Source organism: Camelina sativa, chromosome 8, assembly GCF_000633955.1.
Source record: "Camelina sativa cultivar DH55 chromosome 8, Cs, whole genome shotgun sequence".
Lineage (NCBI taxonomy): Eukaryota > Viridiplantae > Streptophyta > Magnoliopsida > Brassicales > Brassicaceae > Camelina > Camelina sativa.
In genome coordinates, this window is record NC_025692.1 from 2795799 (window position 1) to 2810882 (window position 15084).

At 38.3% G+C, this 15084-nt stretch overlaps 3 protein-coding genes across 6 annotated transcripts; 2 read left to right on the forward strand and 1 right to left on the reverse strand.

Annotated features, from left to right (window-relative positions):
- On the forward strand, positions 2990-7384 carry LOC104705815 (DNA (cytosine-5)-methyltransferase DRM1-like). 3 transcript variants are annotated; one of them, XM_010421890.2, is made up of 13 exons: positions 2990-3204; positions 3532-3589; positions 3690-3812; positions 3913-4023; positions 4126-4237; positions 4321-4370; positions 4497-4596; positions 4687-4733; positions 4818-4904; positions 5050-5146; positions 5284-5381; positions 5949-6662; positions 6764-7384. In XM_010421890.2, exons 2-13 carry the CDS (start codon positions 3587-3589, stop codon positions 7202-7204), a joined length of 1983 nt encoding a protein of 660 aa, XP_010420192.1. In that variant the 5' UTR covers positions 2990-3204; positions 3532-3586; the 3' UTR covers positions 7205-7384. The 3 variants fall into 3 exon arrangements, with proteins under 3 accessions (XP_010420192.1, XP_010420193.1, XP_019084458.1); XM_010421891.2 differs by lacking the exon at positions 3913-4023; XM_019228913.1 differs by lacking the exon at positions 2990-3204 and having other exon boundaries at positions 3216-3589.
- LOC104705816 (tRNA (guanosine(18)-2'-O)-methyltransferase) lies at positions 7492-9777 on the forward strand. Of its 2 annotated transcripts, none has more exons than XM_010421892.2 (6): positions 7492-7785; positions 7890-8361; positions 8863-9001; positions 9085-9173; positions 9257-9395; positions 9484-9777. In XM_010421892.2, the coding sequence occupies exons 1-6, from the start codon at positions 7650-7652 to the stop codon at positions 9613-9615; spliced, it is 1107 nt and encodes a 368-aa protein (XP_010420194.1). In that variant the 5' UTR covers positions 7492-7649; the 3' UTR covers positions 9616-9777. The 2 variants fall into 2 exon arrangements, with proteins under 2 accessions (XP_010420194.1, XP_010420195.1); XM_010421893.2 differs by having other exon boundaries at positions 9112-9173.
- Positions 9936-15078, reverse strand: LOC104709149 (probable ubiquitin conjugation factor E4). Its single transcript, XM_019228277.1, has 16 exons — positions 14234-15078; positions 13656-13860; positions 13389-13540; positions 13028-13301; positions 12606-12758; positions 12302-12505; positions 12103-12215; positions 11882-11999; positions 11640-11729; positions 11355-11558; positions 11173-11268; positions 10966-11088; positions 10783-10875; positions 10533-10697; positions 10356-10445; positions 9936-10257 (listed from the first exon to the last, which is right to left on the reverse strand). The coding sequence occupies exons 1-16, from the start codon at positions 14971-14973 to the stop codon at positions 10078-10080; spliced, it is 3000 nt and encodes a 999-aa protein (XP_019083822.1). The 5' UTR covers positions 14974-15078; the 3' UTR covers positions 9936-10077.

Consider the following 15084-nt stretch of genomic DNA (forward strand, 5'->3'; position numbering starts at 1 on the left):
TGTTAGAATCATAGAAAATTGAAAGTTAAAATGAAGGATTCTAAGATATTGTTTAGGAAGTTTTTTAAAATCTTGATGATTTGTTTTTTCTAATCTTGTAAAATCTTTCTATTTGATGAAAGAGTTTTCATGACTTTTGTTATGAAGGAAATGATATAAAATCCTAAATCAATATAAATAAAATTTGAATTCATTAACAATCCAAGATTCTTTTGTTTTACTTGAATAACATAAAACTTTTAATGACTTTATAAAACTCTTAATCCAATAACACTAGATTTATCAAGATTTTAGATAACTTTTTACAAATCCACAACCAATAACACCAAATTTTTAAAGAGTTTTTAAAAGTCTTGATTGAATAACAATATATTTTACCTAACTTTTAAATTCATTAAAATTCTTTCTAAATCCTAAACCAATACCTCCTCCTTAATCACTGTTAAAGTTTTGTGTTATTAGTTTGTGATTTGTAAAAAGTTATTTAAAATCTTAACAAATTTGGGTTATTGGATTCAGACTTTTATAAAGTCATTAAAAGTTTTGTGTTATTCAATTAAAACAAAAGAATCTATGATTGTTAATGAGTTCAATTATTATGTTACTGGTTCATGATTTTAGACACTTTCTTTACAAAATAAAGTCATGGAAAGTATTATAAAAATACAGGGATTGTTTGGAGGATTTTACAAGATTTTAGAAAACTAATCAACAAAACTCTCTAGCAATCTTTAACAATTTTTCACTTATTCACTTTAATGATTTTGTTGAACTCTTCAAAAATCTTTAAAAATCTCAAACCAATACCACCCCCTAAATTTTAAGACTGGGAGTGTTCCTGAATTGGGAAATCAAAACATCACTTCTCAACAATTAAGAAATACATTAACATTAAATTGACTTTTATTCAGATATGGTATCTCTTTTTAGGAACTTGTGACCAAATTTTATGGTACTAATAAGAATCAATTTTAGAGAAAGTAATTGTCTCATATTTATTATCTATGTATAATTTTAAGAAGATAAAGACAAAAAATAGTAGATGCTAGCTAAAAATGAGTTGGCATCCACTAAATATTAAAAAATGAAGTTATTGTGAATTTATGATAAAAATAATATATATATATGATGATGAACTGATATCTGAGTTCTTGGTGTAGGGATCGGCTCGTTGAGCATTTCGACCCCATGGATGTCGCCTTGATAGAGGCTATTCCCTTTAGTAGTCTCTCTTTGCCAGATTCTTTAGGGTGACATTTTACGAAATCAGGTAAATATACGGTAAAATCTGGGTATGAGACGACACGTATGGAAATCCCAAATACTTTTCAGGCGTTTGGGTGTGGTCCGGAGATTACCCCTCTTCTTGCTAGGGTTTGGAATGTTCATTGTCTCCCAAAAATAAAACACTTTATGTGGCAAGTCTTAACGGGATGCATTTCGATTTCTGCTAATTTGAGTAGGCGGGGCATAAATTGCGATGTTGGATGTATGAGATGTGGGGCGGAGGTGGAGACCATTAATCATGCTATTTTTGTGTGTCCACCAGCACGTCAGGTCTGGGCTTTGGCCCATGTACCAGTCGGACCTCACCTTTTTCCGACAGAATCGGTCTATGCTAATGTTGATCATTTCCTAGGTTCCACGAATCCGGGTTCTCATGTTGAGGTTTTTCCTTGGCTTATGTGGTACATATGGAAAGCTCAGAATGCTCGGGTTTTTGAGAATCAGACGGACAGACCAGATGACATTGTGCGAGTAGCACAAGGGGAAGCGTCTTCCTGGTTCCAAGCACAAGTGGATGATGAGGTTGAGGAGGTTCCTTTCTCCCCGGTGATTCCTCCCATTCGGTCGAGAGGACGTAACTCTCCTCTTCCTTTGGTTTACTCCGGATATCGGTGTTTTGTTGATGGCTCTTGGAAATAGTCAGATGTTTTTGCAGGTGCAGGATGGGTGTGTACTTCCTCACAAGGACCATCACCCTCTCTTGGCGCTACTAATTACCGGCGTAGTCTTTCTCCGTTACATGTTGAAGTGGAAGCTTTCATCTGGGCGATGTGGTGTATGATAGGGCACGATTTCCGCGACGTGGCTTTCTTTACAGATAGTTCGGACCTGGTGAAGATGGTGTCTTCACCCCATGACTGGCCGACCTTTGCTACATACTTGGATAGCATCAAGATTGATAGGGAGGAGTTTTCTTCTTTCTCTTTATCTTATATTTCTCGTTCTGTTAATGTTAAAGCGGATACTCTAGCATGCCAAGCGCGCTTATCTCCGCATCTTATTTTGTTTGTAAACAACTTTCCCGCAAATTGGTTCGTTTGACCTGATTCTTTTGTTGACAAAAAAAAAAAACTGATATCTGAGTTTTATACATTTTTTTAGGTTTGGCGTGACGTATTATTACCTTTTGTAAAAGAGATTTTTAGGTGATGAAATTATTCATATGTTTTTATAGATATATGTAAACGACCTGACAAACAAATTAGTATAAAGTAAATATGTAACGGCCTTTGACCTGTGCAGGTACATGTAATTTTGTATATCCTTTCCATATTTTTTTTTTCCTGTACGGCTCTTTAACTTTTTAAATTACAAATTTACCCAAAAGTTTCTCATAACTCTCTCTGAATAACCCTTAACTATTGATATATTCATAGATGTGACCACAAAGTTCTATAATATCCATTTTGTGATTTTTGTTAACAAAATTGAATATGAAATTAACAACAAATGAAAACATCTCTTTGAATTTTAATGTAGATGAAAAAGTAAAATTGTTATTCTATTAAATAAAACCAGGTGAATCATCAAAATAAAGTTTTGTATAATAATGTTTATGAAATTAGGGTTATTTTGAGTAGTAACAAAAATACGAGCTACAAAGGTGAGAAAAGAATGAGAAATTGGGTTTTCTTGTAATTTTCTGTTAAAAAAGCTTTGACTCTCTTCTTCTTCATCTTCTTCCAAAAGTTTCCTTATTTTTCTCTGTATCGTCTCTCATATGTTCCCTCTGCTTAAATTTCTCAGTCTTCCTTTTTCTTTTTTATCTTCGTTTTAGGATTCCATTCCATCGGAACTTTTTCTGTTCACTCGCATTTGAGTACTCAGCTGAAATCTAGCTTTAGCACAACCTCCGCAAGCAGCCGATCTCTCTCTCTCTCTCTCTCTCTCTCTCTCTCTCTCTCTCTCTCTCTCAGGGTACTCTCTGGTGTTTTCTTGCTTGTAACTTTTTTTTCTGCATTGTTATGCATTTGTGACTTTTGATTTCTCGGACCTGATGACTGATCGCATTAAGGATTGATCCTTTTTTATGGGTTGTTGTTGCACTTTATCCAATGTCTATACATCGTTTTTGTTGGTTAAGGTTTAGGACTTAGAAAGCTGAAACCTTCTCAAGTTTTAAAGATTACAGTGAAAAAAATGATTTTTTTGAAAGGATTTTGATTTAGAAAGCAACTAATCTAATGGGTCGAAATTGAAATTGCACTCATCCAAAGTTGAACACTATGATTAATATATTGGCAGGTTTGTTGTTGTTGGGGAACAGTACTGGTAAATACATCGACGTTTACTGCAGAAAATGGTAATTTCACCACCTTTGTTTATCTATCAGATTATTGTAATTTTGGAAATGAAAACGGTAAGAGTTCCAAGTTTTCTATGTTTGTGCAATGTTGCTTTAGGTGGAACATTCTGGTGGTGATGTCAGTGATGAGATTTGGAATTCAGATGATGAGTTTGAGATAGATAACTATCAATCTTCTCCGATGCATTCTATGTCTGAGACATCAGGTGGACCTGCTGGTGTAAGTGCTTACTGAATCCTAAAGAAAAATTCCAATACTAACTTGTTNATTTTTTTTTTTTTTTTTTTTTTTTTTTTATGTTTGTTCAATGTTGCTTTAGGTGGAACATTCTGGTGGTGATGAGATTTGGAATTCAGATGAGTTTGAGATTGATAACTATCAATCTTCTCCCGTGCATTCTATGTCTGAAACCTCAGGTGGAACTGCTGGTGTAAGTGCTTACTGAATTTCTTAAGAACAATTGCAATTCTAACTTGTTTCTTTCACGCTGAAAGCAAGAATAATGCGTTTTTGTTTTTGTTTTTGTGACTAGACAACCTCGCCAGACTTTATTCAAAAGGGAATCTCTGATGAGACGTTTGGTAGTTTTATTGAGATGGGATTTTCAAGTGAAATGATTGTTAGAGCAATTGAAGAAACCGGTGGTGAGTCTATTTTCTGATTTGTGTAATATCTGAGATATGCATTTCTGAATTTTGTCAATCGATGAGATGTTTAAAATTTGCAGGAGCAAATTGGGAACCTACGCTGATTCTTGAAACTCTCTTCCAGTTTTCTGTGAGTGTCCTAATTGGCTGAAATTTTGATGTTACTTTGATTTTCTATATATCTCTTTTTTTTGCATGTGGTCACAATGTGTTTGTTGTATATAATTTTAACTCCACTTTATGTTTATTCGTGAAGACAAGCGATGAACCTAGTTCTTCAAAATCCAAAGTTATCAATCATCTTATTGGGATGGGGTTTACTGAGGAAAATGTGTTAAAAGCTATACAAGAATACGGTAATGACATGACTCTTTGCTCTTTTTTTTTCTTTCTAGGAATTGGGAACTTGTAATGAGGTTTACTGAACTTTCCTTGATAATATGCAGGAGACGAAAATATTGATGAGTTAACATATGCACTTCTTACTTATGCTGTAAGTAAGCATTACAATTAAATTGTACTGTTGACATGACAATATAGTATTTCATGTAATAGAAGGTCGTTACTGTTTTTTTAGGAGGTAGAGAAAATGAGCGAAACAAAAGACGAGAACATCAACACTAATGATGATGACAATCTCTATACATTATCCTCAGATGATGAGGTACAATTGTTCAATCCAAGTTTCAGACCTTTGCTTGGTTATAACATTTTCTGCATATTTTTACTTTCAATGCAATGCTCATGTCTTACATTTTCACGAAGTAGGTTGTGTATGTTGTCTTCTTATCTGTTTCGGAAAATGACAGGGTAAACTAAACTACTCGAATGAAGATAGTATACTCCAAGATTTGATCAAGATGGACTATTCGAGGGAAGAAGCTGCTAAAGCTATAGAGAGATGTGGTACGCTCTCGCTTAATTATTTATCAATATACTTCAAAATTTTCTTATCTTTCTGTTTAGATCTGTTAGACGTTTACTTGTTCATCGATCCAATTAGCATCCTTGCAAGTATTCACGTTTCTTCTCAAACTTTACAGGAAAGGATGCAAGTGTGGAAGAGGTCGTAGACTTCATTTGTGCTGCTCAGATGGCACGGCAGTTCGATGAGTTTTTTGCAGAACAAGATAAAAAAGAGGTAATAAGTCTAAGTCTCTTGAGTTCTGCATAAAGAGGTAAAAAGAGGCAAGACCTGTGTTATTAACTTTATGCAGAACCTCAACTTGATTTTGCAATACAATGCCTGAGATCATTGTTTGTGTTGCATTCTTGTAGATATTAACTGTAGCTTTCAAATTAGAAAAGCTCTTGGATTGTTGTGATCTTAGCATATTTTTACCTCTGATAATTTGATCGATAATAAGTTGAACTCTGGATTTCCTTGGTCTTTGCTGTTTTTGATTCGATCAGATGCTTTGGTTTGATATTACAATTTGATGCCTTGTTGTAGTTCTACTCAATGTGTCACAAAACTTACTGCTGCTACTAATTGCTTCCACAAGGCTCGTTAATGTTTTTGCCTGTGTTAATAGTAGTTCAGTCTTTCTTTCAGAACATGAATTTACTTCAATTTGCCGCTGCTGTAGGTAGTAGACTTCATTTGTGTTATTACTGTGTGTGGCTAAATAGAAGAAAATTACCAAAACGGCAGTGAACTTTTGCCTAGATTATGCAGTTTCTCATGCTTGACTCTTTGGTTGTGCAGCTTATAACTAAAAGCAAAAAGAGGCGAGTATACAATGAGCCACCAAGAAGAGAGAGAAAGCCGAACACTGCCACGGCCAATGACGAGCTCATCCGTCTACCAAATCCGATGATTGGGTTTGGTGTCCCTAATGAACCTGGACTTATGAAACACAGACCAGTCCCAATTCCCGATGTTGCTCGTGGCCCGCCCTACTTTTACTATGAGAACGTTGCAATGGCACCTAAAGGTGTTTGGGCCAAGATTTCCAGCCACTTGTATGATGTCATGCCCGAATTTGTTGATTCTAAGTATTTTTGTGCCGCTGCAAGAAAAAGGGGTTATGTTCATAACCTCCCAATCCACAACCGATACCAAATCCAGCCTCCACCACACTACACCATCCAAGAAGCCTTTCCATTGACCAAGAGATGGTGGCCCACTTGGGATAAAAGACTGAAGTTGAACTGTTTGGTCACATGTATTGCCAGTGCTCAGCTTACAAACAGACTACGTGAGAAGCTTGAGAGACATGATGGAGAGCCGCCTGAAAGTGTGCAGAAAGAAGTCCTTGCGAGTTGCAGAAAATGGAATCTGGTCTGGGTGGGTACGAACAAACTTGCCCCGCTTGAGGCAGATGAGATGGAGAAGCTTCTAGGCTTCCCAATAGATCATACTCGAGGAGGAGGAATCAGTAGAACTGATCGCTTTAAGTCTTTAGGCAACTCTTTTCAGGTACATTCAATTACTTAAAGTCCTCTCTGTCAGTTCAGTTTTGGCTTGAAAGTCTTTCGTAGGTTCTAAACTTGGTTTTTTTAATGTCAATTTTTCTTTAGGTTGATACTGTTGCATATCACTTGTCTGTCCTCAAGCCTTTGTTCCCGAATGGAATCAACGTTCTGTCACTCTTCACGGGGATTGGCGGTGGAGAAGTCGCACTCCATCGTCTCAAGATTCAAATGAATGTAGTTGTGTCTGTGGAGATTTCAGACGTAAATCGAAACATCTTGAGTGACTTTTGGAAGCAGACGAATCAGACGGGAATCTTGAGAGAGTTCAGTGATGTTACAAAGCTCGACAACCATACCATTGAGCGACTTATGGACGAGTATGGAGGGTTTGACTTGGTCATAGGAGGAAGCCCTTGTAATAATCTGGCCGGAGGTAATCGGATCAGTAGAGTTGGACTTGAAGGAGATCATTCGTCTCTCTTCTTCGAATATTGCAGGATCCTCGAGACCGTTCGCAGCAAAACAGCAGATATGAGGAGGAGATGAAGACTTTGACGTCCCAAGTTGTTCTGATTTGAAGAAAAAAAAGACAATTCTTACATCAGTACATGAGTGAGTAGCACGTTCTAAGTGATTCAAAGTTGTATTTTGCAGATTCTTTTTTGTGCCTTCTCTCCACTGTAGTAAGGTTTACTATTACTGCAAGAATATTTTTCGATCTTCTTACTAGTGACTAGCGAGTAATACTAAACCCAAATTACACTAAACCAAATCGAACCAATACTAAACCGAAATTATTACACGACACTGAGCACTTTATCTTGGTCGGTTCGAGACGGTGGTCGTTGAATCGGAGCCAGAGCCTTGGGACTGTCTCTCTCTCTCTCTCTCTGCTCTGTGATTTATCTTCTCCATTTTCGATTTGTTTGAAGCTGAATCAAACAAGCCCTTAAACCTCAAGCTCCGATACTGGCAAGTAGCACAGCAACACATGAACTCCTGCAAATTCCTTATCCGTTCCTCAATCTCATCTTTTGGATTCGTTCATCTTCCAATCCCTAGTTCCTCCATCGCCTTTATCTCAGTTCGTGCTTTCTCTCCTTTCTCCGTTCTCGCTCCAAATCCATGTACTCACTCTCTCACTCTTTCCGTCTAAAGTTTCAACCTTTTTTGTGTTTTCTGATTCGTTTGATTTCAAATATTGATGTTGATGCAACTTCTCGCCTTATAGGCATTGGAACAGCTCGACGCACGTTTCGCTCTTCGTCATTCGCGCAGTGTTATGGAGCTGGGGCGGCGGCTCTTTCACCGGAAAGTTTCACGGAAGATTCTCCCAAGGATACTGTTAAGGAATTGCTAACAACTAATCGTGATGACGCGTCAAGAAGCATGATGAAGATGGAGCGGAGGAGCATTTTGAGCGATGGTGAGGGTGATTGTAGAGGGTCATGGTTCCCTTACGAGGATAGGTTCAACTGCGGTGAGGTGCATCTTAGTAGCCTTGAGGTGTTGGAGGCGGTGAGTCCTCATATGATGGAAGAGAGGATAGATAGGTTTAGGCGTGTGGTGGAGAATCGAAGCTTCTCGGTTTGTCTTGTGGTTGAAGGTCTTGCTGATTTTGGAAACATCTCTGCTGCGTTCCGCTCAGCTGATGCGTTAGGGATTCAATCAGTACATGTTGTTTCCTGTGACAGCTCCAAAAGGTGCCCACTTTGAGGTTGGCATTTTCTGTTTCTTGGTTCATAGGATTGGATTTCAATTTAGGGGGTTTTGAATGTTCTTGAAACTTTAAGAGAGGTTGGAGTATATATATTGTGTAGTGACCTGTAGAAACTTTTGATAAGCTGGCTACTGAAGTTTGTAGAACTTTTTGACTGCATTGTCCTCTCGAGTAAGATTTATCATGAGTTGGCAGTTATGTTTCTTGGATCATAGAATAGAATAGGTTAGGATTATTACATTTTCCTCTGCTTTATGAGTTGGAATCTACACAGTGCAATAGAGTCATAAGTTGGAGATTGATCATAAGTTGGCTTTTGGTTCATACCCTTGAATGGGGATTCGTACTGTGTCTTGAACTGTGTACTGATACAAGAGTCATAGGTGGTCATTAATTGTTGACTAAAATGTACAATTGGTTTGATCACATTGTGTGAATTCATTTACTATTCTATGTGTGTGAATGTGTAATATGTATGTGTAAGGTATAACGGAAACCGCCATGTGAGTATGGGAGCTGAGAAATGGCTGGACATTGAGTTTTGGGACACACCTAAAGAATGTTTCCAAGTTTTGAAGTCTCGCGGTTACAGAATTGCCACAACTCATTTGGGAATGGACACAGTAAAAAATCCTTTTTTGTATCTTCTTCTTGTCACCATTATTGATGGGGTAAAATGAATGTATGTTAGTAGTACTCATGACAGTTTATTGGTGTGGTAAATATCTCACAGGTTTCCATTTACGATATGGACTGGTCATGCCCAACAGCAATAGTTGTTGGAAACGAGGGAAAGTAATGTCACCTCTCAGTTTCAATCAGCAATAGTTTTTGGAAACAGGTTCAGAGTTTCTTAATGTTTGCGGGAAATTTTGCAGGGGAATAAGTGACGAAGCGTTGGAGTTATCAGATCTGTGTTGTAGTATTCCGATGAACGGAATGGTTGATTCATTCAATGTCTCAGTGGCTGCAGGGATTCTGATGCACCACGCAGTCTCTGACAGAATCACTCGTCTGGTAAACCCGATCGACACTGCTACACAGTCTTTTAAGTTATAGCTTTCTTCAGTTCAGTTATGCTTATTACATATTATGGTTTGAACAGGGGAGTCATGGAGATCTGTCGGAATCAGAGAAAGAGATATTGACGGCTGAGTTCTCACTTCGTCACAGTAGAAGCTCAATTAGCATTGCTTACGAGTTTGCTAAACGTAAACGCCACTCTGCTTCCTTCTAATTTTGAAACTGTATTCTCTGTTTCTTTCCCTTCTCCGTGTTATAGACTTATAGGCTTCACATTGTTGCTTTGCCCTGTAATCAAATTTTTTTTTTGTCATATGAGTCTTACATCACGTACACTTCTGAACAGACATCCTTCCATCGAGCGTATTAGTGTCGATTCAACAGTCTTATGCATCCATGAACGCACGTAAAAATACATAGAAACTCAGTAAACATCGAGCTTGGGCTACTCTGAAACAGTTCCAAACTTGATGATATGGTCATATAATAGTATTTGCTCCATAATTTTATACTTCTTGTTTTTTTTCCCCGAGACATGAAACTGCCCTAAGACATAAATTAACAAGCTTAAGACATAATATTAAGTCACAATTCTAATAGAAAAGAAAACCTAACAAAAGTATTAGAAAAGAGTGTTTCTGCTGCCTCTGTTATCATTTTGTTTGGAACACATAAATTAATCAATTAACATATTACTGCTTGTAGTCTGTATCCTCTCCTTGTTGCTGCTATCTTCTCCACTTGTTGTCCGTTTCTTAGACTGATACGACTTAACAAACTCATCGATTTTCGTCTTCAACTCGATGTCCGGTATCAACATATCCGATGTCAAATGTGCTCGGTTAAATGGATCATGCTGCGGCAGAAGTAAGAGGATCAGATTCAAAGCCAAAAACATCAGACAGAGAGAGGGAGGTGCGTAATATTGATCGTCAATGTGTTAGATATGCTTACATTGTCGCTGAGAAGATGACGTTGGATGATGGGTCGATCAACTGTGATTCTTGAGCTTGGAAGTATCACTGGATCTCTCATTAGTGTGTACTGCAACAAAAAACGAGAACAGACTTTAGAGCATGAGATGAGATTTTAAATTTCTATTAAATTAGTGTTCCTTTCACAGATAAAGACCTGAATTGGGTCAAGGAACTCGTCAGGTATTTCGCCAAGTGCAGCTTCAGCATCCAGAGCTTCAGAAGCAGCAGCTTTGGCTTTTGTGCCTAACTCCATAAACTCTTGAATGATTCTTCCTTCTTCGCCTATTCTCCTAAGCACATCTGCTCCTGCGTTGAATAACTGCAAAAAAAACAGGACTTGTTTCGTTCAGTAGAGACAGATAGATTATGATGAAAGAGGATTTGGTTAGTAAGGAGAATCTGACCTGTTCGTTGTATGATCGGCCATCACTGGATATGGCACCAGGGAATATGTTTTCTGAGTCTCCTCTAGCGAGATTAACGTATATGCGAACAATCTTCAAAGTTCATGAAAGCAATCACAATTTTATTTAGTAAGTTTTTCACACATTTTGGTGAGGAGACTTGAGTAATGGTCAATCACTAACCTGTTTAAGCAACTGTTTTGGACGGAACTCGTACTTCTCGGGATCTTTCAAGCTTAATGATTTACGCTGTGGACCCACGAGTTGTAGCAAGAAGTAATTAAGCATATTTGCAACCCTCTCAACCTGTTTACATACAAACAAACAAAAAAACTCTTCAGTTGGGTAATCCTCGGGGAGGTTTCCATTTCAGGAATAGGGTCAGGTTACCATCTCAGGGAGTAGAAAAGGGGCAGTGATCTCCTCGGATGTAAATGCAAGCATTGTCACATCTTCATTTGCAAGCTTCATGTCGATTCTAACAATCTGCAGAGCAAAGTGAAGTTCTTTAGTGGATTGTGAATCAAGTAAATAGTAAGAAACAAGATATAAGTGGTGACAATCCAACTAACATTCTCCTGAGAATGAAAAAGTCTTGTTCTCTCCTGTCTCTCTTGAGTTGGTCTCTGCTCCCATTCTGCAGTATTCGACATCTCTGCCTCGATTTGTTTAATCTCGAGAATTTTGTTAAGACTCTCATCTAGAAGATAGATGCTATCATTGACTAAGAAGTTTAAGAAGTTCAAGTACACGCCCTTCTCTTCATCTTTTGCAATCTGTAAACACAACAAATTGGGTAACACTGGAACATGATAACTGAAGTTCAAAAGGTCATGGCCAGCTCATTAAGAATTTACCCGTCTCCAAGCATTCCGGTGACTAGGCACCTGCCAGAGATACTCCAAAAGCTCGGCAATGTTGTGGCGAATATTGAACTTGTCATAGAACTGCATTTGGAAAACTAGATTTCAGTTACATTAAAAGCAAGAGTAAACAGCCATTATGGCTTCCAGAGCTACCATAATCGGTACTATGCAATAGAGAGAAGCCCATTATTCCAGAAATATTATAGCCACTAAACAAACTCTCTTGCAATCACCTGAGTGTGTGAACCCGTGAACTCAATGTCCACATATAGTTTCAGTAAATTCCTGACAAGATACTCGAGCGATAACTGATGCCCCTCAAAAAGAGTAGATGTAGCAGATGAAGAACCACTGCAAACAAAAATTGAATTGAGACTGGTGGACCACGTTACTGCAAAACTTGTTGCATTAGCAACACAAATTGAGGTTTTATAGCTTTCGTGAAGAAAATCACCTTGAACGAGGCATCCAGCAGTTCAGAACTTCAACCATCTTTGCTCTGAGATACGGGTTTCTAACATATTCAGGACTTGCCATGAACATAATTATGAAGTTCATAAAGTCGTCCTTAAGAAATGAGAACAACCATCATCAGTGGGAATAAAAAGATAGAATTTCACCAGACGACTAAAGCAAGATCAAAGTAAGCATACCAGTGGTACACCATCCAAAGCTTTGGGAATTCTTGAAGCAAATATCAGTAACTCCATTGCATCTTCAACAAAATGCTCAGGCATAAATGAGAATTCCATGGGACAAGTTGACGGTAAAGGCATCTTAAAGCCACCAGCTAGTCCAACTAACCAAACAACCACTAGGCGATAGAAAGACAGAGCTCGCTGAATAAAATCGCCATCCTTCAATAAGTACAGAGAGATAGAGTAGCTATTACTATCATGTTATCGGTCCAGAGAAAAAGGCAAACACGTTGTCAGAGCAGAGAATATGATTACAAACCCTCAATATTTGGGCCTCATGGCAAAGCTTTTCCTGAGAATATAGCTCTAGTTCTTTTTCCATTCGGGATATATCAAGTTCCAACTGTGGAGAAGGTGCTTGATCTCTCATGGCTTTTAGTTGTGCAAGATTATCTTCACCTCTCGAGATGTCCTACGTCATGCGGGAAAGAGAAAAGTAAAGAACAATACAATAACAATCTTCTGCAAATTCAGGCATCAAGGACTCTTTCACAATCAAAATGTGAGACTAAGTTCAAGTTTTCACTACAGCCCCTTCTCAATTTAACTGACAAACACCTTGAAACCACAATATGTTAACAAAATCAAATAAGAGCTTTCGGCAAATAATTTATCACAAATCATTTTTAAATGTCCAAAATCTTTAATATTTCGAGTTCGGAAAACTGTGATGATGGTTACCTGAGCAAGATGTTTAAAGTCAGAGAGTGCTTTTAGGAGACCCAAACTAAGGACCCTTGCAGTCATAAAGAAGCATTCACAAATGAAAGTATATTTAGTTGCTGACTTTGCATTTTGCCCAGAAGCATTACTACTAGAACTTGTGGCTTCTTTGGATTGTAACAAGCGACTTTCGTTCCCGTTTTCTTGCCCAGCACCATTTGCGCTTGTCGTAGCATCTTTGTCAATCCACTCAGAAACTTCTTCGGATGATGCATGGAGAGCAGTCAAGTCGCTGGTGTGGATCATAAATAATATTGCTCATCATGATAACACAAAATCCAGTGAGGAAATACAAGTAGAACTATTTTGAGGACCATACCTTAGTTTTAAGCGATGGCCACAGAATGCATATTTTGGATCAATCTTATCCCTTTTAGTTAAATGCGGGTCTAAAAATGGTTCGCAGAGCCGGAGCATTACTGCACTGAGGTTAACAAACATGCCTGAGCTAGCACAAGAGACTGGATCAACCTGTCATACAAGACAAATGCTGGTTTGAGCAAAAAAGACAAATACCAAGTTGATGCAACCGAGAGGAGACAAGAACAATTCATAAAAATGATTTCTTTTAAATACAAATGTTTACCTGCATATGGGCTCTGGACGCATTGGCATTGATCACCTCTGCAAGAAACTGTAGAACACACTCACGGGTATCCGTACTTTTAAGTAAAATCATCAGTACATCATGCAACCCGCTGTACAATATGTTCATAAAATTTTTAATTGTGGAGAAGGATGATAATAAATCTGCGGGACGACGTTCCGATGCTTCAGAGAAACACTGTTGCCTGATATTCACAAAAACAATAGACATGTATTAGGAGAACCCTTAAATTTGCAGACGAGAAAAAATGCTTAAATTCATTGATTTCATCCACAATATTCCAAACTTAAAAGAGAGCTTACTAATGTTTCTGTTGGTTTTGTCCACTGATCACCTAACTATGCTGGATTTGTATAATCATGCTTTATATGTATCACCTAGCAGTGTCATCTTATAAGCCAACTACATGTGCTTCTTTTCTTTTTTGATCAAGTCTCGACTATGAATGAGTAAGGGTATATAACAATTCTTACTATCCAAACTACCTCAAAAACTAAAAAGCCCCAAAGATTAAAGAATTGTCAGCAAGAGAAACGAGAAAATAAGTTTGAACTCACCCAACATCAGGTTGACTCTTGAAAAGCGTATTATCAGGCAGTGCACTAATATGGAAGAAAGGGCCGAGAATGCTTGTCAACTCCATGGCTCTACCGTTCATATAGGCGCCCCGTGGAACCCACCACTCATGACTAACCAGAGATTTAGCTCCAACAGGTAAGCTAACAAGATACTTGAGTGCCCTCAATGGTGGCTGGAAATCTCCAAGCACTGATACATTGATAACCGTAGACCTCAAGTCCTCGTAAAGCTCCTTTAAAACTGGGTCCAAACTATCAAAATCCGAGTCTTTGAAGAACTCATCCAAAAACCCCGGAGGAGCTTGAACCCCACTGCTACTACTTCCAAACATATCCAACGAACCAGAACCAACCTCGGCGAAGATCAAAGGCAGCACAGGAGACTTGTTCTTCTTCTTAAGCTTAGTATCAAGTCCACCGCTAGGTGTATCCGCGTTGCCAAACATGTCGGGATTGGCCAAGTGAATCCTACAGTAAGAAACAGCGAGGTTCTTGGCCTGTTTAGTGACAATCTCCATCTCCGATCTAAGACTCTTGTCCTTCATAGACTGGATTTTCTTCGATTCGTCGTGAGCACGACGGTAGCAGCCGAGTAGGTAAGGGAAAGGCGGCTCGGCGGATGAGAAGTCGCCGGAGAGACGATCGATGAGCACTCTCTCCATCAGATCACGAGAAAGCAAAAGCTCTTTACCTTCGCTGAGAACCTCAGCGGCTGTCATCTCCAAGTAAACAATACGAGGATCGGAATCAGCTGATTCCGTTAGGGTTACATAAAGTATCTTCCGGAGGATTATATCCTCGATTTCAGCCAGCGATCTCTGTGGTTTACT